The sequence below is a fragment of the Trichosurus vulpecula genome, chromosome 3 (assembly GCF_011100635.1).
Source record: "Trichosurus vulpecula isolate mTriVul1 chromosome 3, mTriVul1.pri, whole genome shotgun sequence".
NCBI classification, from domain to species: Eukaryota; Metazoa; Chordata; class Mammalia; order Diprotodontia; family Phalangeridae; genus Trichosurus; species Trichosurus vulpecula.
Window position 1 is genome coordinate 396,004,158 of NC_050575.1, and position 22,773 is coordinate 396,026,930.

The 22,773-nt window shown below is 38.4% G+C and overlaps 1 protein-coding gene and 1 non-coding gene across 4 annotated transcripts in view; both read left to right on the plus strand.

The window, feature by feature from the left end:
- The window catches only part of AP1G1 (adaptor related protein complex 1 subunit gamma 1), a 65,336-nt gene extending 42,905 nt beyond the window's left edge, over positions 1-22,431 (plus strand). Inside the window, exons 10-23 of one of the 3 annotated variants that reach the window (XM_036748983.1) lie at positions 209-264; positions 933-1,046; positions 3,133-3,273; positions 4,329-4,383; positions 5,916-6,038; positions 6,266-6,355; positions 7,077-7,204; positions 7,977-8,081; positions 8,577-8,718; positions 9,236-9,362; positions 11,377-11,478; positions 11,591-11,751; positions 15,662-15,760; positions 18,118-22,431. In XM_036748983.1, coding sequence (XP_036604878.1) covers positions 209-264; positions 933-1,046; positions 3,133-3,273; positions 4,329-4,383; positions 5,916-6,038; positions 6,266-6,355; positions 7,077-7,204; positions 7,977-8,081; positions 8,577-8,718; positions 9,236-9,362; positions 11,377-11,478; positions 11,591-11,751; positions 15,662-15,760; positions 18,118-18,219 — 1,545 coding nt within the window. In that variant the 3' untranslated portion in view covers positions 18,220-22,431. The remainder of the gene's footprint in view (positions 1-208; positions 265-932; positions 1,047-3,132; positions 3,274-4,328; positions 4,384-5,915; positions 6,039-6,265; positions 6,356-7,076; positions 7,205-7,976; positions 8,082-8,576; positions 8,719-9,235; positions 9,363-11,376; positions 11,479-11,590; positions 11,752-15,661; positions 15,761-18,117) is intronic. The other 2 variants (XM_036748981.1, XM_036748982.1) reach the window with 2 other exon arrangements.
- Positions 2,068-2,152, plus strand: LOC118845196. Its single transcript, XR_005010061.1, has one exon. It is a non-coding gene; the product is annotated as a small nucleolar RNA SNORD71 (small nucleolar RNA).
- Positions 22,432-22,773: the final 342 nt, after the last annotated feature.

The window sequence follows — 22,773 nt, forward strand, 5'->3', positions numbered from 1 at the left end:
ATATATATATATACACACACTACATACACACACATTTATGCATATATATGAAATGGAACTTAACAACATTGATTTTATATAGTGTGTCCTTTAGACCTTTAGTGCTAGCAGTTTAGAAATGCTTGAATCTCTAAGGGTCTCAAAGCAATATTGTGAAATACTTCCATTTTCCCAGATCTTTAATCTGTACCGAATTGTTTCTTTTCAGGTATTAGCCATAAATATCCTGGGTCGTTTCTTATTGAACAATGACAAAAATATTAGGTAAGTCAAATAAATTTCTCGGGTATTGGAGTCATACTTCATAATTTTGTTTTGATCCTTTTATTCTATCTTTTAAGGTATCAGGAACATTTAGGTTTTACCATTCATTTGTAGTGTAGATTATAATAGAAAATAACCTCAAGGAAGCAGATTTAAGAAGTGATCTTTTTGAACTATGCTTTTAAAAAGTAGGTGAATCAATATTGATTTTGTTTTTATTTCTTTTCCTTATGTATTTTGACTGTAGTTTATGTTCTGACACTGAAGTTCCATTTGAATCTTATTCTCTGGGATTAAGGCCTTGCAGAGAAGCTAGCTGAAATGTATTTCACATGAACAATGATTTACCATTTGGTAGGCTTTGAGAGAATCAAGTTATCACTCCTAGAGGTTTTTAGAGAACTGAATCATGAATATAAACCCAAGGTAACTGGGTCATAATCAGGCTTCTACTAGCTGTCTTTATTGCACGGTAGAATAATGTCATGATCTCAGATGTTAATTTTGGGCAATCACTCTTCTTTAAGTTTTCTAGCAGTCTGTAAACTTTCTTTTATTTTGATAGCTTCACTAGACAGAACAGTGCCGTGGCACGGACAGAGAAGAACCAGCCTCAAGTCTTGGATTTCAAAGCAGTTTCTCTCATTTGTTTTGTCTGCTCTTCTTAGGTATGTAGCTCTGACGTCATTGTTGAAGACAGTGCAGACAGATCATAACGCAGTACAGAGGCATCGGAGCACCATTGTGGACTGTCTGAAGGATCTCGATGTCTCAATTAAACGGTAATGAATGTAGAAATTTTTTTCATCTGTTTCTGGGCTAAATTATACAAATATACCATGAGTATTGTTATATAGTAGGGCTTAGGGGAGGGGGATGCGTGGTATTTTATATAATACTTAAGAGGAAATGATTATTTCAGACATCTTGTGCATCTGTGGCTTCTGATTTCTCTTAAGAAATCTTCATTAGTAATGATGACTGCCTTTCACATGGCCCTTTTAAAGTTTGCAAAATATTTCCTATTATTTCATTTTAAGTCTTAAAACAACCCTCTTGAGTCACTTTTAGAGGTAATATTATCCCCATTTTACAAATAAGGAAACTGAGGCACAATGGCTTGCCCAGGTCATATATAACCTGGGCAGAGATGGAATCCCAGCCTGGGCTTTTCTGACTTCAGGTCTAGAACACTCTCCATTACTCCCCATATAGGTCAAAGCATAGGGTTTGTCCCTTTTTTAAGTACAAACTGGGGAGGGAGGAGGGCTAGTGCAGGGGGATTTCATTAGTTTATTGATGTATGAACAATATTGTGTACAAGAATATCAATGTTCTTATTTGGAGTTGGCGGAGTGCCCCAAGTTTGTGAGAAGCAGCTGGTGGTGCAGTAGTTAAAACCCTGGGCCTAGAGTCAGGAAGACTTGGATTCAAATTCAGCCTCATGGGCAGTTAGGTGGTGCATCGGATAGAGCACTGGCTTTGGAGTCAGGAAGACCTGAGTTCAGATTTGGCCTCAGACACTTCTGTCTGTGTAGCCCTGGGCAAATCACTTCACCTCTTTGCCTCAATTTCCTCGTCTATAAAGTGGGAATGATAATAGCACCTATCTCACAGGGTTGTCACAAGGATCGAATGAAATAATATTTGTAAAGTTTGTGTTACAGTGCCTGGCACAGAACAGGTGCTTTAGAAATGCTTATTCCCTTATTCTCTCCCCTTAGGGCATAGGGCTATGACATATAAGAATAAAAAGAGATGATGCCACTTATGGCCTGATGATCAGTGGATTCTACTGTGCTCTGTGTGTTGGAGGATGAAACTTTGAGTGATCCATCGGCTGAGTGTTTTGTCACGATGCTGAGACTCAAGCTGCTGACAGCACACATTTTATTATGGTAGACACGCACCCCAGAGTACTAGAAACAGCTGTTTTTCTTAGAAGGGTGCCCTGAGGAATTAATGTTGAAAGTACTGACTCAAAGCAAGCCACTGCAATATTGGTTGATCTGCTTTTTGAAAAAGGATTTAATGCTGGTCTAGCTTACAGTAACTCCACCAGTTTTTCTCAGTAAATTTGTACTTTTAGATAATTACATGTACTTAGATGATTATATGCACTTAGAAATAACTTTGGGACAGAAGGTGAGAAAAATCTTAGTACAAAAAAAATTTCCAAGGAACCTAGCTTCAGAATAATTTTTCAGGTCATTGTGTTGATCAGCCAAAATTTGGCTTGGAAGTAGTCGTTCATTTCTTAGTACGTGTTGGAAGTTCAAAAGTAAAAAAAAAAAATGGTATATCCAATTTCCTTAAGAAGTTAGTTTCAGAATAGACAACCTGCTTTTGTTATTGGCTAGTGTGCAAAGAGCTATGTAAGGAAATCTACTGCTGTGTAAAGGCCTGTTCTGTTTAATGGAAAATCCCCCACTGTTTCTCTTAAGTAATTGGGTGAACATTTATCCTTTTCAAGTAGCACACAGAGTGTGGTGTCATTAGATTGGCAGCTTTTTTTATGTACACTTGAACTTCCCTCACTGCATTGAGAATGCAAGGGTTGTATCACTAAGAACTTCACTATCATGGAATAGACTATTGAGCTCATTAAGTGGACACAGAAATGGAAGCATGTATCCATTAGGGGCTATTTGAAGTTAATCCTATGGTCTCAATCTTTATGAAAGAAGGAAATCAAATTTCTTCTTTTGCATTTGGGGGCTGCTATTGTTTTATGACAAAGTGTTCATGAGAATGAAATCTAAGAATGAATCCTCTTGTTAGAACTTGGGATTTGTAACCAATAAAAATGAAACAAAGGCCATGATAATCTTTCAGTGTTTGTTAACTCATTTTTTTTTCCCCTCTAAGGCGTGCAATGGAATTAAGTTTTGCTCTGGTAAATGGAAATAATATCCGTGGTATGATGAAGGAATTGCTATATTTTTTGGATTCCTGTGAGCCAGAATTTAAGGCAGACTGTGCATCTGGAATCTTCCTTGCTGCAGAAAAGTAAGGCTCCATTTGTATAATGCTGACTTTAGGTAAAGGAGAGCTGCAGTAACTTGCTCCTTTCCTGATTTTGATAGGGCCTTGTATCAATTGAGTCTATTATCCCACTTTCTGTTTTGTGAGGTTATGTGCTTTCCTTTCGAGACTGATAGCATGTGATACCTTCTCGGTAAAATAACTTACTTGCTGTTTGTTATCTGTAGGTGACATTTTATTTTTCATCTTTCTGCCTTTGAACAGGAAGACCCGAATCCCTGAAATGTTCTTCCTCTTCACCTTAATTGCTTGGAGTTGTTAGTTCCTTTCAAGGTTCTGTTCAAGTGCTGCCTCCTACGGAGATGTTTCTTTTCCCCTGCTAGTTGTTAGTGCACTCCTGATTCTCCAAATTACTTTGTATACATTTTGTTTATTGGTGTATGTGATTATTTTCCACCCCCACCAACAGAAAGTAATCTGTTTGTGGACAGGGCCTGTTTCCTTTGTCTTTGTATCTTATGTGCCTAGCACATAGTAGGTGCTTAATAGCTGCCGATTGAATTGAAAGTCTTAACACTTTTTTAAAGTATTTTGAGGGAGGAGCCTCTTTACTATGCTGTAAAAACCATCATGTATGGTTTTTAGTTTATTTAATTTTTTGGCCCATTGTTTCTTGCCTTCAAAATTCAGACATTATTATGTTAGGATTTGGAAAGTAAGTAATATTCTTTTCCTTTCTTTCCATTCTCTATTTAGTGAATGAGTTTCTAGTCTTAGTACCATCTAGGTATAGGCATAGCCCCTTCTCTTCTGTTTTCTTTTTTTAACTCAAGGCCAGATACCAGTGTTTTGTCTTGAGAAGTTGCGGAGAAGGGAGTTCATTTTTAACTGACTGGCTCCCATTGCAATATTGTGTGAGCTGGCCAGTCATTCCTTCCTCAGATTTTGAGGTAAGGCTACCTGCCAGACCTGGAAATTAAATGACCCATGATATTTCCAACGAAGAGATCCTTAGATGCCTGAAAGTGTGCTGTGACTTGGCAACATCAGTTATTCACCCTGTGCCATTGCTTTCTCAGGTATGCACCTTCCAAACGATGGCACATAGACACAATTATGCGTGTTCTAACAACGGTAAGCAGCAGCTCTGAAAATTTATGTAAATTAGATTCTCTGTTTTAATTTTTGAATGACTCTAGTGGGTATTTTGCTTTATGGTATTTTGCAGGGATTCCGGGATGTTTGTTTAGTTCATTTTCAAGAAGAAAGATTCAGTCCAAGTGTGTTACATGACTGCAGTTGTTTTGGACACAAATTGAAGAAATTCAGTTGGGCTTCTTGCTTGTTAGGGTGTGGCAAATGGGATGTTGAATAGGAAGACACAGGGTTTCTCAGTGTCTACTAAGCAACTTACCTTTGGAGAAGAAAAAGAGTGAATTATGGCAACCAGGTTCATCTAGTCTCAATTTGAAGAAAAACTATGGTTTCTAGAAAAACAAGTTAAAAAGAAGCCATAGAAATCAACAAGGCCCAAATCTTGATATTTTTAAGGACCCCGAAGAAGAAAATCCTAGAGTTGTTAAATAAAATAGCACTTTAGGTGTGTGACATTATTTCAAGCTAAGGATCACTTGTTTCATTCTCTCCCCACCTCCCAGCCCCTCTTCACTTGTCTCATAGTGCCTAGTTTTTTCCTTTTATCTCTTATATAAAGCAATCTTTGGCATTTTCAGGAAATTTTTCTCTGTTTAAGGGGTGGGTCTAAGTAATAATCTGCTCCAGTCTTCACCCTAAACTCTAATCTTAACCTTTTTCCTTTCTTTTACCACTACAACCTAACCTTTTTTTTTTTTTTTGGTTATTCTGAGATATCTCTTGTTTCAGAATATGACTAAGTTTGGATTATCTACCCAGAACTCTTTATGGTCTGTCTAGTTCATTTGGTGAAGCTGTGGTGCTGAAGCTGTGGTTAAACTAAGGCCATTGGCTTGGTTGTTGAACAGACCAGTTAGCTGTGCTCTATTCTGTGGCACAAATTGTTCTTTTGATTCCAGCAAATGCATACCATTGATCAAAAAGTTGACTGAATAAGTATGTGGATACTATTAAATACAAGCTTATGACTTCTACTGAGGTACCTTTACAAGTGAGATTAGATAGGAGGTTAGTCTCAGTTCACCTAAGGGCCCCCAAAAGAATTAAATTATATGAGTCCTCAGTCAAAATGTCATTTTATTGCTTTATAACATTATAGTTTTTATAATTTTCTCACTCATATAATTTTTTGGTAATGTTCATTGTAGCTAGATTGTAGTACTATGATTTAGCCCCAAAAGAATGAATGTTTTCATATTTTTAAGATTCAGTTCTATGTTTTTAGTTGTATATAAGACAAGACACATCTTAAAATCTTAATTTCTTATTTTGAAATTCCTTCTGAGAGAGGAGGTTGTACTTTTTTCCTTTTTGATAAGGGAGAGGCTTAGAGTTGAAGTAGGACTTTGGAAGTAGTGGGCAATAGGAATGTGGAGTTTGTATAAGGAGGAGAATTGGTCTGAATTGGGGTTTTCTCAGAGAAGGAGAATCAAAAAGGGCCTCATTCATTCTACAGCCCTGTTGTTCCTGAGTGTATTTGTCTAGGGTAAAATGCCTGGGTTTTCTTTTAGGCAGGAAGTTATGTCCGTGATGATGCTGTACCCAACTTGATTCAGTTGATAACCAATAGTGTAGAGATGCATGCCTACACTGTTCAACGCCTCTACAAAGCCATTCTTGGTGATTATTCCCAAGTAAGTGTCTCATTTGCCTTTCTTCATTAACTGAATTTTACTACTAAGGAAAATCTCCTTTTATTTTAAGTGAATCTTTTTATTTTAGTATACCTTCTTTTTTATGGGTACCTTTAATGTCTGAATTTTTTTTTTATCAATATGCTTCGTTAACAAACTTATGATTTTACATTAAATCTCATTTTGAGGAATTGAATACCCTGACAAATTAACTTTCTTTTTGACAGCAACCTTTGGTGCAAGTAGCTGCCTGGTGTATAGGTGAATATGGAGACCTGCTAGTATCTGGTCAATGTGAAGAGGAAGAGCCCATTCAGGTACTGATGGTCCTATAGAAAGGCTAAACGTCTTTGATGGTATGTGGCTCAGAGGAGATTTATGATGCCCTAGGCCCTGGTTTGAGGATGAGTTAAGCCTAAGGCATTGACTCGATTATTTAGGCTTGTACTTATTATGGGTCCTTCATGGTACTGCTATATAGCAGGCACTTGGAATTTTTAAGAATTGGGTTTAGGAACACCTGTTCTCAGTCTGCCAGACTTGGTGTCTTTTTTGTTGTTGTTTTTGGCAAGGCAATCAGGGTTAAGTGACTTGCCCAGAGTCATACAGCTAATAAGTGTTAAATGTCTAAGGCTGGGTTTGAACTCAGGTCCTCTTGACTCCAGTGCTCTATCCACTGTCCACCTAGCTGCCCCCAGACTTGGTGTCTTTTTGCATGTTGAACGATTGGCCAGATTGAAGCTCTGCCTGCACAAAAACCAGCTCTGTGTTCAGATGCACTTTGTCTTTTGCCTAGTCACTGAGGTCTTTCTAAAGGGAGATGTTGGGGAAGGTGTCCGTCTGGGATCTCCTGCATCTAGAAGTTCCTTTCACCTCTGCCCCCACCCTGTTGGTAGACAGCTTCTTTGGTACTATGTTTGGTCTCATGATCAGCAGAAGATGGTCATGGAAGTGTTTGCCATGGGAGCCACTTTTCAGAACTCATGATTGATGTGATCTGGAGTCTGGTCTTCACTAACTAGTCTGCATTTTGTCCAGGTTACAGAGGATGAAGTGCTGGATATCTTGGAAAGTGTTCTCATCTCTAACATGTCTACATCTGTTACCCGAGGTTATGCTCTCACTGCCATCATGAAGCTCTCAACGCGATTCAGCTGTACTGTTAAGTGAGTGTTCAGGAAAGGGAAGGGTCCTGATTAGTGTGCTTCTGCTTTTTGGAGCCCACACTAAACACAAATTGGGGGGAAAAACTTTGTACCTAAGTAAACCATCTGATTTCATGTATTTTAAGTGCCCGGATAGAGGGAAGAGAGATACTTGCTTTAGCTTCTTCAGTCTTTGAGTTTCCTTCTTTGCTAGCTAGATAAAAACCATGTTTCTGCTGGAGGTGTTTTGGACAGACTTGGATCTTTCATGTTTTTTTTTTTTAATTTAGAAAAGCATGCTAAAAATAAGATTTAATTTTAAGGGTTACAGTTAGGTATCCAGCATGCTGATGGTTAATAGATTTTTGAAAGTAAACCTTTCTTGTGTAATGGGTATTTCAGTTATGTTAATCCTGGGTTTCTTGAAACCTTGTTAGCTTGAAGTAATAGTGGTACTTTTGAAGAATAAGGTGTAGAATCTGGGGAGTTATTACCAAAGGAAATTATTTCTGATGGACCTAGCCAGCCTGGTTCTTAAAATAGAATTATGGTGAATAATGAGTAAAATGGCTATTGAACAAATGAAAGTGAAGAGAACAAATTGACATTTTAAGTAATTAGAAACTTTCATTATTGAGTTTAAAATAGTGAAAAAATAATTGTTTGACTGTTTTTTTAATCTACCATTTATGCAGAAAACTCTTAGTTCATGTTTTTGCCCTTGTTCATAATAGAGACAATCCAGGAGTAAATTTCTCTTGTGTATTTAGTTAACCCATTTGTTACTTTTTAGCCGAATTAAGAAAGTGGTTTCCATCTATGGAAGCAGCATTGATGTGGAGCTCCAGCAGAGGGCAGTAGAATACAATGCACTTTTCAAGAAATATGACCATATGAGGTGAGTGATGCATGTGTTTCCAATGAATCTGACCAGATCATTTGGTCGGACATTGTTAACCTTCTACAAGTCACCAGACTTTCTTATCTTTCGTACTGGATGGCCTTTAGAGTCCCTTCTAGTTCAACATCTATGGTCATGTGATACACATTTATTGTATTTATGTGTGTGTCTTGTGTATAGATATTTGTATATATAGTAGAGTCTTAATACACTTAATGTCTACTTATCTGTTTTCTCTACTATTCCATCTCTAAATCCTCCACTAGTAAAGTATAAACTCTAGGATTCTGGCGGACATTTTAACTAAAACAAACTAGATTTTTTTTCAAGTCCTTAATCTAGTCATGTATTCCAATACTCTGGGTGCCATTTCAGTAGAGGATTGAAGTGGCAACTTATCCATGTTTTGCTTCAGATTAATTGTCCTAGTTATTTTGGGTTGGGAATCCAGGTTATAATGGCCCAGAGTTAAAGGACTTCTGGTTCTTCCAGGTCAGCCTTGCTTGAGAGAATGCCAGTCATGGAAAAGGTGACCACAAATGGCCCCACTGATATTGTACAGACAAATGGAGAGACAGAACCAGCGCCACTGGAGACAAAACCACCACCCTCTGGGCCTCAGCCAACCAGCCAGGTAATAGGGAAGCTGTTTTCTTGCCTTGGGATAATACTATCATAGCTCCTAAAAAGACATCTGTATTATTCTTAGCTGAATATCTTTCTGGATATTGTTTCTGGATTGGTTGTTGGTTCAGTCTTTTAGCATTAATATTAAAGAGCTTTGCCTTAGGCCAGGGGCATTCAAGTTTATTTTCTGTAGTCTCAGTTGCACTTGCCTGATCTGAAATCCATATGTGTACAGGTAAACAAATTTTAACTTTGTAATTAATTGCATTTAACTTCAGCTAGCATTAAATATGGTGGCAGTATGTTATATAGTAGCTGTGTCAGCCAGGGGACTAGTCATTAATGACCGTGTGTGTGTGTGTGTGATTTCGAGTGTTTAGGTGCTAATTAGTTTTTTTTAGTGGACAATAGGATAGTACAAATAAAATCTCAGGAAGATACCATAGTGGGTGCCCAGGATTCTAGCTATCTAGACATGGATTAGTTAATTGACTCATATGCTATGTTGTTATTTCCTTTTTTAGGCTAATGATTTATTAGATTTGTTGGGAGGAAATGATATAACACCCATTATTCCAACTGTTCCTACAAGCAAACCAGCTTCTGCTGGAGGAGAGCTTCTCGACTTGCTGGGAGATCTCAACCTGACAGGTAAGGCTGTTCTGGGACTACAGAGAAAGCTTTGTTTGGGATGTTGAGAATATCTAGGATAGTAACAGTTGAGGCCTTTTCTTGATGTCAGTCCTTGAAAGATGAGACCTTACATGAGACCGATAGGCCAGTTAAGACTATCTGAAGAAAAATTCCTTAGGGATTGGAAAAGCTTAGAGAAGTCATCTAATATCTCTCCTGGTACTTCTGCTTTCAGGTTAAGTTCATACCCTTGAAACATCGCAGATGTTATAGGTTGTGGCTTTTCTTGGACTGGGCCAGTGATTTTGTTTTTGTTATGAATGTCCTTTCTCTAAGGCAGATCTCAGGACTGGCTCTGCAATTTAGACACTTAAGAGAGTTACCTGGAATGTGTTAGAAGTCAGGCAGCCCTCTGTCCACAAAGCCTCATTGCCTCTATAGACCTTTTTTTTTAGGGTCTACACCATTCATGATTGGTTTCCTATCCTATAGTAAGTACTTATTCCAGTTCATTTTGTACATTGAAGATGGACTTTAAAAAGTAACTTTTTAATATCCTTTGTATTTTTAGTGTTGTTTAATCAATCACAAAAGGACTAGATTTTTCTCTTTTTACTCTTTAAAAAAAATTTCCTTCCAGTTTTGCAAGTTGACTCATTTATGGCCCTGATTTTTTTGTCAGTGTCAAAATTGTCACTGCAAGTGTGCTTCGGTGATCTGACTCATTGAAAATTTTTCGTAATGGAGTTTCTGGAGTTGCAGAAAAATAAAGAATAAACTTTGTGTATTTTAGAAAAATTAAAGTAATAGATTCTATTTGACTTTCTTCTGTTACTGTATTCCAAAAATGCAGATTAATACCATTGGTTTATTTGATACCTCTGCAGAAAGCACCTGAGACCTGGGGTGGCCCATAGAGGATTGTGGTACTGGCTCTATGTTGGGGCTTCAATTTTTCCCCCGTAGTGGTATACATGCTTCTAAAATAATGATGAAAGCCAAAGGGAGCATGTGATTAGGGTTAAGATTTACTTCAAAATCATTTTTAAAGGAATTTGTGTTTAATAGAATGTTAACCTTTGTTTCTTGGTGTCCCTCCATGATAAGGCAGCTGGTGGCATCACAGTGCAGATCATGAGACCTGGAGTCCCATGGCTAGGTCCTGAATTCAAATTTGGTCTCAGATATTTTCTTAGCTATGTGGACTTGGACAAATCACTTAATCTCTCTGGGTCTTATCTATAAAATGGGAATAATAAGAATAATTGTATCTAACAGCCCTCAGCCCCCAGGCCCCAGATTGTTGTGGAGATCAAATGAGGTAACGTGGAAAGCACCTGCACACCTGAAAGAACATGGTGCTAGCCATTAGCTATTATTATTATTAATCTGCTTAGATTTTGTATTCAGGCATTTTTATCTTTGTGAGACCTTTGTGCATATCTTTTCTTATCTAGCAGTATGCCTTTTCTGCATTTTTTATATGGAGATAGTTGTTTTTTTTCCTTAAGTCCTTAGTTTTGTTTCCATAAGTTGTCCTTTGCTTTTATACTTTTCTACAGAAGCTTTTCTACGAATTTAAAGATTTTTGATGTTTGCTTCCTTAAAATTAATTTTTAATTTTTTTGACTAGGCATGTTCGGATTGATAGTCTCAAAGGGTTGCTTCGGCCTTGCTTGGCCAAGGTCTAACACTGTCAATCGGTGTCATAGGTCTTCCTGATTCTCAGGCAAACTCTCTAGTCACTATACCATATTGCTATTATTTGTTTTCTATATTGTGTTTACTTATCTGCTTGTTAGAATTATGAACTATATATGACTGTGTGTGTGTATAATCTATATATACATACATACATGTACAGATACATATACACATATAGTCCATTAACATAGGTATCCACATTGGCTTTTTCTTTTTAGATCCTTGGTTAATTTTTTTTTATTTGTAAAAATCCAGTTAGAGGGTATCTTGCCTTAGGAACTGTGCTTTCTGGCTAAACTTTCTCTTTCACTGGATGTGTTTCTTTTAGGTGCTCCACCTTCTGCTCCTGCCTCAGTCCCACAGCTATCACAGCCTCCTTTCCTCTTGGATGGGCTTTCATCACAGCCTCTCTTCAATGATATTGCTTCAGGTAAGATCACAAGCACGGCTGGAGCCATGTGAAGGCACTGAGCAGTAGCAGAGGGAGGGAATGACGACATCAGGCAGCTCACTCTTAGGCAGATCTTTCTGTACTCTCCTAGGTATCCCCTCCATCACAGCGTACAGTAAGAATGGTTTAAAGATAGAATTCACCTTTGAAAGGTCCAACACTAACCCCAGTGTCACAGTGATCACGATACAGGCCTCCAACAGCACAGAACTGGACATGACAGACTTTGTTTTCCAAGCTGCAGTACCAAAGGTATGGTGGAACCTTTTGTATCTTTTGGAGTAGAGGGTGGTAGACTGGCTAAATTTGCCAGTGGGTTCAGATCCTGCAAGGAAAGGATAGCTGGAAGTGGTGACCACAGTAATGATTTATTAGCTTTGCTAGGGGAGTGACAGGGACAGGAATGACTGGGCAGTCCAGGCCAGCAGCAGAGCAGGGCAACACCTCCCCCCCACCCCCGCCCCCCTCCCCAACCCAGTGGTCCTAGAAGGAGTGAAAGGAGGGGGTTATATATAAGGGGAGAAGAGGGAGATGCTTATGCCCACTGCATCACAAAGGAGCCTTTTTCCCATGTACCATCAGTGTTGGGCTGTCTCTGGGTACAGAGTGGCTCTGTGTTGTTGGAGCTGAGGCATTTTATTCCCTTATAGGGTCTTATCAAGATTGGGGCAGCCCCACAGTTCCTACCAATGGGTTTTTCAAATGATGCTAGAATTCCACTTATCGTTAGGGGTGATGGGGCTGTCTAGGGCTTGCTCCCTGCTCAGGTGGATAAGCATTAAAAGACTTATTTTACCTAGAGTACGTGTTAAGGTGTTGGTTTCTATTTTGTATCAAAACAAACTTTTAGCTTAATATTATGGATTTGTGACCCATTTAAGTTACATTGATAATTACTCAAATGGCTCTGTAATCTCATCAGTGTTTCTCCAACAATTTTTTAAAATTTAATTTTTTTGGTTACATTTTAAGTTCCAAGTTGTCTCCCTCCCTCCCTTTCCACCCTGCTCTAGAGGCCACCATTTGACACAGAGATCCATCTGTCTGTCTTTCTATCTATCTAAAAAAAAACATACTGTGCATCCTTCTGTTTATCATTACTTTCTCTGGAGGTGGATAGCATCTTTCTTCATAAGTCTTTTGTAGTTGATTTGAATGTTTTTAATACTAAGAATAGTTCAATTGTTCACTGTTACTCTTTGAACAAAATTGCTGTTACTGTATACATTGCTATCTTGCTTCTGCTCATTTCACTCTTCATTTTCCATGCAGTTCTTTCCATGTTTTTCTAAAATCTACCTGCTCATCATTTCTTACAGCACGATAATATTCCATCATATTCTTATGCCACAGCTTGTTTAGCCATTCCCCACTTGATGGCGATCTCCTCAATTTTTAGTTCTTTGGTCCCCATAAAGAAGTTGCTGTAAATATTTTAGAACATACAGATTCTTTTCCTTTGTCCCTGATGACCTTGGGAAGTGGGTCATAGCTCTTTGGGCACAATTCCAGATTGCTCTCCAGAATGATTGGATCAGTTTGCATTTCCGCCATGTATTAGCATCCCAATTTTTCCACAACCCCTTCAACACTTGTTATCTTCCTCTTCTATCGTTTTGGCCATTGTGATAGGTATGAGATGATATGTCGAAGTTGTTTTAATTTTCATTTCCCTAATCAATAATGATATAGAGCATTGTTTCACATGACTGTCTATAGCTTTGATTTCTTTTTAGAAAAATTACCTTTTCATATCCTTTGACCATTTATCAATTGGTAATAACTCATATTCTTATAAATTTAACAAAGTTCTCTACATATTTGAGATTTAAGAAGTTTATCTGAGAAACTGTCTATAAAATTTTTTCCCCAGGTTTCTGCTTTCCATCTAATTTTGGTTACATTGGTTTTATGTGTGTAAAACCTTGTTAATATAATGTAATCAAAATTAGCCATTTTGCGTCTTACAATACTATCTCTTGTTTATTCATAAATTCTCATATCCATAAGTCAGATACATAATATGTTCCATGTTCTTCTGATTTTCTTTTATCTCCCTTTGTGTCTAAGTCCATTTTGACCTTACGTTGTTTCTGCCATATTTTCCAGCTGTTGATACTTAGAGATGAAGACATGTTCTTTATTGCTATTTTGAAATATTACATTAGGGGTAAAGAAATTACATTGTGTGGACTTTTAGAGTAATTTGCATTACAGTTTCAAAAAAAATTACTAGTCTTAGTAATCATTGCCCTCAGCCAAAATTTCAGTAGAAAGTAGAGAGAAGATATTCCAGCATGAGTACCTTAATTCTCTATTTCATATGTTACATATAAGGGAAAAGATGGTTAGTGAAGAGGCAATATGGTTAGAAGTTCTCAGAACTTCTGGTGGTTATAGTATTTCAATTAATCGTCTCTTGGATGATTGAGTCACACATACTTCTCCCTGTGAGCAAGCGTTTATCAAGTTCTGTGCCAGGCACTGTGCTCAGTTCTAGGGATATAAAGAAAGGCCAAAAAGTTCCTCTTCTCAGAGAACTTATGGTCTAATGTTTGTTGTTGTTCAGTCATATTTAGTCATGTCTGACTCTTTGTGACTCCATTTGGGGTTTTCTTGGGTAGAGATACTAGAGTGGTTTGCCGTTTCCTTCTCCACCTCATTTTACAGATAAGCAAACTGAGGCAAACAGGATTAAGTGGCCTTGCCCAGGGTCACACAGCTGGTATGTGAGGTTGGATTTGAACTCAGGTCTTCGTGACTCTAGGCTTGGTGCTCTATCCACTGTGCCACTTAGCTGCCCCTAATGTTAATGTCTAATGGTGATAATCATAGAAATAGAATACTTTTGACATGCATATAATTAAAGTGTTCTGTTTTGATCTTGGGAATAACTAATTTTTCTAGCTTTCTTCTTTTTTACTCCTTCCTTCCTCCTCTGCCTTCCCAATCTAAATCTATTTTTCTAAGACTTTTTGCTTTGCAGTCTAGATTATACAACGTAGACTGTCATTCTAGTGTTTAACACATGGTCATTGTGCACCTGCTAAAGAGGTCCTAGGGTATCCGTTTGCAAGTCTACCCTGCCATATCATATTCCATCTAGGGAGAAGAATTGGAAATATTCTTTTATAGAGTAGCTCTTTTATATTCTTAATCTAATCTCAGCTTACCTATCGATTTATCTTATATCTATCCATCATATTGTATTTTATTATTTCAGAGGCCAAAATACTGGCTTAGTCTTTTGGGAAGCTTTTATATATATATATATATGAGGCAACTGGTAGCCCAGTTGATAGAGCTCTGGGCCTGGAGTCACGAAGACCTGATGTAGACAAGTCACTTCGCTTCTGTCTATAAAATAGGATCATAATAGCACTTACCAGGCAGGGTTGTTGTGAAGATCAAATGAAGTAATGTTTGAAAAGCATTTAACACAGTGCCTGGCACATAATAGGTACTATAGAAATACTCATTGTTAATGCTGTATTATGTTCTCTCTAGCATTCTTTTAGCAAACGTCTGTTTAACATAAATTTTTCACGTTTAGTTTAGCAGAATTATCATAAGTACTTTATAAACAAGTGGTTAACTACTGTTTGAAAATTGATGTCCAAAGATTTCTTCTTGTGTGCTAACTCTAGAAGAGGTTATTGACCAGTAATGGTAGAAGTGGGATGAAGGTTATGTATTCTGATTGCCAACTTGTGGCAGATTGAATATGATGGTTCGTGGGACTGGGGAGTATGGCCTGAGTAGTTGACTCACATGGAATTGGGTAGTATAACATAGGAGCAAGCAAACATGAATCATCAGCTGTCTTCCTGCACTGATTTTTAACTTCTTCCTAAGTATGTGACTCTGTAAGACTGATCAGATAATTTCTCCTCTGTGAAGTTTGTATGATTTATAATATTAGATGGTTTGCTATTTCTTTTTATTTTTGAATATTCTATTTTTTCCCAATTACATGTAAAAACAATTTTTAACATTTTTTAAAAGTTTGAGTTCCAAATTCTCTCCCCCACTCCCTTCGCTTCCACTCTTGACGATCTGACGGTAAACAATTTGATAGAAGTCATACATGTGTAGTCACACAAAGCATATTTCCATGTTAAGATGATATGCTATTTCTAAAGAGTATCATTCCTATTTTCAGACATTCCAGCTGCAGCTTTTGTCTCCTAGCAGCAGCATTGTCCCAGCATTTAACACCGGGACCATCACACAAGTCATTAAAGTTCTGAACCCACAGAAGGTAAGTAGCCCATTAGAGGAGAATTTTTCAACTAGATTCAAGTTATGTGTCCTAAATTAAATTTTTACTTTAATTTCAGTGTTTTTCTTGGAGATTAGAGTCTTAAAACCAAAGAATTCTAAAGCTACAAGGAGCCTTAGAGTTCATCACATCAAACCCTGTAAATTTGGGGGGGTGCAGGGCAATTGGGGTTAAGTGACTTGCCCAAGGTCACACAGCTAGTACATGTGTCAAGTGTTTGAGGTGGATTTGAACTCAGGTGCTCCTGACTCCAGGGCCGGTGCTCTACTCACTGCGCCACCTAGCTGCCCCCAGAAACCCTGTAATTTTACAGATGAAGAAACTATGACCTAGAGAAATGGAGTGATGCTCAACTTTGAAAAATATTTTTGGAATCTTAATATAACTTTAAAATATATTGCTTTTTTTTTCACATCAGTTATTTCTTGATGGATTAGTTCCTTTCTAATGAAAACTAGTTAAGCAAAGCCAAGTGACACAGTAGCTATCTCTGATCTCGCATGTGATATTTTGTATCTGTAGTCCTCCACATCTCTTCTGAGAGGAGGGTTATATTTTCCATGTTCTGTTCTCTAGGACCAAGGTTGGTCGTTGTCATTTCTCTAAATAATAGTTTGCAAAGTGTTTTACAAATATTATCTTAGTTAATCTGCATACGTCATAACAATCCTGTAAGGAAGAAGCTATTATTATCCTCATTTTACAGATAAAGAAAACAAGGCATACTGAAGTTAAATGACTTGCCTAGGTCACACCATTAATAAGCATCTGGAGTTGCATTTGAACTCAGGTCTTCCTAACTCCAAGTTCAGCACTCTACTTTGACACCTGCCTGATCCAGTCTTGCTTGCTTTTCACATTCTTTTTGTTTACATGATTGGTTTTGTGTGTGTGTGTGTGTGTGTGTGTGTGTGTGTGTGTGTATTCTGCCTCTATTTTCTTTACTGTGCTTCAGTTTACACCAGTCTTGTCATGATTCTCAGAATTCCTCATTATTCATTTTTATAGCAGAATAGTATTCCATTATGTTTATGCAATAGAGTTCAGCTATCTCCCAGTCAATGAGACCCTTTGTGTTAATGATCTGATTTTGAGAAGCCTTTGGTATTGTTCATTTTTATGGACCAGAATGATTTTTAGGTATAGATGGAAGAAACAAGTGAAACATTTTTTGTTTTGTCTCCTAGCCTAACAACATTTTTGTGAAACGTTAATCAAATTATAATTATTGAGAAGCCTGCTTTCTTAAACAGGGAAGAGGGTTGCTATAAATGATTGGTTGATGTTAATATATACTTTACAAAATTTTATAAAATGTATATTTAGAAAAAATTCATCAGGCTTACAATATCCACCAGTGTTACCTGATAGACATTTGTCAAATGCCTGTTGTGTACTTGGGCAGTGTTGGTAGTTAGCTTGCCCCCTTGTATTTAGTAGTGCCATTGCTTTCTCCTTTTGGGGTCTTTTCTCCTATAGTGCCTCATCTGCCTACAGCACACACACTTCTAAAATTTTCCAGCAATACAAATTACCATGAAATACTGTGGAAAAAAGGCAATTGGAAAGTAAGAGTGCCTGGATTTGAGAACTCAGTATTCAAAACTCTAAACTTAACAAAGAGAGATAAAAGAGGTAGTTTCTATACAGAAGTTGGTCTCTGTGGATGGAGGGCTGAACTTGGTTAAGAAGACCTGTGTTTAAATCTTGCTGCAAACACTGGCTGCCACTGGTGACCTGGGCCAAGTCATTGGAAGTCTCTGGGTCTGTTTTCTTATTTGCAGGATGAAGGGGGTTAGACTCATTAGTACCAAAGATCCTGTTGAGTGACCCTATGATTTTTGAAAAACCATTCCCTTTAGAATTCCTATCTCATAATAAATTTAAATTCTAATTATATGTTCTGAGTAAAATGAAGACACCTATATGGTAAATTTATTTTAGACTTTCAGCCTCATTTTATTTAAGCTACCCCTGATTTCTTTGTTGGTTTGGACAGAAGAATATATGCTTATTTTCTTAGGTTCTCTGATGTGTGGAAAACGTATCTTGTTAAAGCTATGTTGAAATGGAAACCAAAGAAATTTTCTGGCAGTGCTCTGGAGAGAATTGATTGGCTTGTAACTGGCAGTACAAGATAACAAGATTTTTTATCAGTACTACTTTTTCTACACAAGAGAGCGGATTCTAAAATTGTACACGTAGCTTTGGATAAAATACAGCCATGTTACTATCATGTATCATTTGTGTTTAAGGGAGTGTTTAATGGAAGATCTGATGGTTTGTTTTGTTTTTTATCCTCTCCTCTCCTTCCCCGCCTCCCTGCATCTTTGCAGCAACAGCTCCGAATGAGGATCAAGCTTACGTATAATCACAAGGGCTCTGCGATGCAGGATCTAGCCGAAGTGAACAACTTTCCCCCTCAGTCCTGGCAATGAGGCTTTGGCACCATTCTTACTATCGCCCTACCCAATCAAAGGAACTCTGGGAAGGAGGTTGTGATCCCTGGCAAACCCCCCTTCCCACCCTCCCCTCCCAAACTGCACCATGGGCATGAGGAGCCGAGGAGAGCTACTGAGGAGGAATTTCCTAAAGTTACTGCTGACCTCAAAGCATATCTTGTAAAAGACTAATCTCCTCCCCTCCTCAGTTGAGGCTGGCTGCTTCAGGAAGCTACTGTGCACTCTTCCTCTTCTTCCCTTTTTTTCTCCCTTTCTCCCCCCCCCCCCCCCCCCCCACCCCAGCCCTCCCACATTCACAGCCAGAAAGAATATTCCCCAGGCCCCTAAGGAAATATGCAGCTTGTCTGGAGGAGAAGACTGGAATTCATGGCAAGAAAACACTCGCTCTGTCTCTGAAGCAAATGGTTGCCCCTTCTTTCTGCTGTTGTTTCTCTGTGGGGTGGGTGAAGTGAGGATATTTATTCCTCACTAGTTGGGTTACCATCATCAGGCACTTTTTACATCTGGCATTCAGGATGGAAATCTATCAAAAGGACATGAGGGAGCCCTGCCTTTTTCTTTTGGTTCCCCCAATGTTTGAAAGAGGCATTAGGTTCCTAGTAGCCTTTTCTGTGCATTGCTGTATACACACAGACACACACACATGTATGTTCGTTAGCTGTATGATAACCAAGAGCAGGTCAGGCCTTGAAAGGTTATTGTAAACACTGGACAGATGCAGTAAAAAATTTCTGATGAGATTTGGTGTGAAGGTCATGGTGCTCTATTTGTGATAGAATTTTCCAAGGCTCTTCCAGTACCCCTTGTTCACCACTCCTTGGCTGTAGTCATGTATACTTAAACAGTTTTTAAAATCTGTTCCCCTGAAGTACAAAGTAGACAACCTATAAAAATATACCAAGCAGCTATTATACCTCTACCGCCCCCCCCCCCGCCCCCCCCCAAAAATGTCCTTCCTTCCCAGCCAGTGAATTAGCTGCTCAAAAATGGTAGATGGTTAAGAAAAGAGGTGGCACCAATTGTAAGCATCAGACTAATGGACACAAAGCCCCTTTGCCCACATGAAGAGTGAATACTAGACTCATCCTAGAACATATTGGAGAGTCTTTTTCCCCATTACTCCAAACCTCCCTTTTATTTCCTGAGCCTGGCTTGGACCTTGGCATTCCGTTTGAATTCCTTCTTCTAACTGGAACATTTGTGTTGTATCTGTAACACTGGCACTGAAATAAAGACCATGCAGTTAAAGAAATCTTTCCTATATTGTACTTAATGGTGTTGGAATGAAGCCTTGTAGCTTCCTCGCCCCCTGTGTCAGTGAAAGTCACGTAGAGACTGTAGGATAGGATTCATTTGTCGAAGGTTTCACAAGTAGTTAGTTTATTGTTCTCTCTGTGGAGAAAACCTTTTCATGAACATGTGGGCCAAAGACCTAAGGTCTGCAGCTCTTTTGAGTGGGGTATGCTGAGTGCCTTTCAGAGAGGATCAATGTATCACTAAACTGTGCACGTTAGAATTAGTTGTCAAGAGTAATGAGGTGAAGATGACTTGTGTAGTACACGTTGAGTGTACTGTGTACATTCAGATATGGGAGTACTGTGTATTTCAGGCTCTAGAAGATGGGGGGGGTGCCCACCTTGTTTTCATCCTTTATGAGCACTACTGTATCGAGTACAGTATAGATAACTAATTTTTCTGCTGTCTTAAAACTGGTTAAAACCTGTTTCTTCATTCCACCAGTCTGGGGCTGAACGATTTTTCAGTACCCTATCAAACCTAGCTCTGTATCAGTTGCTAGGATGTTGTTAAATCTATCTGACAGACTGCAGTCAGGCTAATGTGAATGATACATGAGAGTAAAATCAGCTGGAACTTGTAAGTCAGCATCCAGACATTACCTTTGCACGTAGTCTTTAGTAAATTGTGAACTCACGAAAACTTGAGGAAACTGGTCCGCTTTTGCATTGGAAAGGTAGTTACTAAAGGTTTTTTTTTAACAATACTGTTATTGGATGCTGTGAGATAGGAGCTAGAATTAACATAAATAGCTTGTGGCTTTCTTGATTGGAATTTGAACATTCCCATGTGGTAGTGGCTGTTTGCTTTCTTGCTAATAGGTGACCAGTTCATGTTTTTAAATTGAAGAACTCCGATGAGGTGCTGAAGAAATTTTTGGGAGATGTCTGGATAGGACACAGCTGATAGTGGGCCTAGAATGAATGAACCATACCAACCAAACATCCTAGGTGGATCGTAATTCCAAGAGGAGGTAGCATGTGTGAGCCTCTATATATGTGTCTGTAAGGAAAAGGATATCTTAGCCTTAACACAGAGGGTATTGATTTGGACATGAATACATTAGGAGATAGGAAGCCCTAGAAATACTGCCCAAACTTGTCTGACCAGTGGTAGAGCTCCTTCCTGAAGGGATTAGCAGCCAAGTAGCTGTGTGGGGTACTGATGGTTGTGAAGACTTTCTAATGTTAGGATAACGGAAAGATTCAGCGTGCCTTAGTTTCTGGGACCTGGATTAGCTCTCCTCTCATTTTGAGTGACTTGCAGCTAAAAGAAAAAAGGACATAATTGCTGTGAAGACTTGAACATTTCAGCATTTTAGTGATTTTTCTTAGGAGTACCATTTCAGGAAGAGCCAATAGGGGGGCCGTTTTAGCTACAAGGACCATTGTAGGGAGCCAGACACTCTAATCTGTTTTAATAAAACCTGGGGTTGGGAGCTGTGCTTGCACACAAACTTCCTTGGACAATTTCACATGCACTTTTACCTCATTCTCTCCTCCAGAGTAGCTTGCATTTTCCCCAGAAGCAGTCCTAAGGGAGGATTCATCTAAGTAAGCTTATAAAACTGTGAACGGCTCTCTCTGACAGACTTTACCACAGGGCTCCACCGTTGTTAATCTCAAAATGGCTGGGACGTTGTAGCGGAATGTTTGATGTCATCTTTAGGGCATAGTCTTTTGAGATCATAAATTAACTATGAGGTCTTCCTCATTTAAATAAACATTCCTCATTGTAATATTTGGAATACTCTTTTCCCCTTTTGCTTGAATGAGTTACGGTTTTCTACCCATTGCTTATTCCATTAATATGTGAAAGAATTTTGAATTTTATCCATTAAGACTTTGAGTAATGATTTGCATCTGTTTTATGACATGCTTCCCATTTTTATGCCCTTCTGAAAGGAATTATAAGTTAGGGGATACTGACTTGGAGATTAAACTTACCTTCTTATACTGTGTATTGGAAAATAATTAGAGCCAAGAGAACACACAGGGGAAAGGAAGAAGTTGAACGGCCAATGTTTTTTCTATTGAATGTATTTTGATTTCAATGTCCTGAACCAAGAAACAGCAGGAGAACAGCAAATAGATATTTAAGGGTGTGTGTGTGTGTGTGTGCGTGCGTGTGTGTGTGCGTGCGCGCGCGCAAGCTCATGTGGGCTTGGTTGCAGATTTGGGGGTTGGAGAAGGGAATTGCCAAGGCATGAAGGTTGAACCTCTTTTATCCAGCCCTGGTTGGGGAAAGGAGGGAAGAGAGGAGACGGGACTAGTGGACTGAATGTGAACCAATTCTTTTTGAAGCAATAGCAGTGACTGGTCTCAGCTAACTGCACAAGGCCTTCAACATTTAACCACAGAAGAAAATGCTGTGGCACCTTGCACAGGCAGCGCATTCCTTGCCATGGGGCTGGTTCTTGCTGCAAAATGAAGCAGTGAGGAGGTTTTTAAAAAAAGAAAAAAAAAAGTTAAAAAACAAACCTGCTGTTGAGCTTTGTGTGTTCTGTGTTTTATTTTCTGTTCTGGGGCTTCAAGGGAAGGAGCCACTGAACTCTTTGTTTGTGAACTTTTCACTTCATTCCTGTGAAGTCCCTTTTCTTTCATGATGTTGTAAGTTACATTTCACATCAAACCCCATCCCATCTCCTTTACTGTAAAAAAATATTAAAGGCTCTTTCCAAATGGGGTGCCTGATGAAGTTCTAATTATTGCAGACATATTTTTGAGATGTAAAAAAATTTAAAATGATAAGTCTTAGAGGAGAGAGAGGAGTATAATGGATGTAAACATTTACATGGGATGCATTAGAATTCTGCTGTGTGTATTGTCTTTCGGTTGAAACAAATTATGAACGGTGACTAATAATAAAAAGTCAATACTCGATGATTTAAAACTGCTTTGCTGCTTCTTACAAGTGCATCAGAAGACTATGATGGGTTCTTAAACTGAGTCTTCCAACTATACTCACTAACAACTCTGTTCATTTTCAAAATCTTAAGAAACCTCACCAGAGATAGCAACCTGATTAAGCTAGGAAGCGTCATTGAGCCGGTGCAATACAAGGTAAGCAGAAAATGAAAACATCTTCAGCATGGCATAAATTTCTCTCTATGTCTAATTCTGAATTTACCTTTGTTCATTGTTTCTATAGTTTGTGCCCACATGAACACAAATCAGCAAACTTTTATGTGTAATGGAAATCTTTATGGTTATAAGGAATGGATAGCCATGGGAC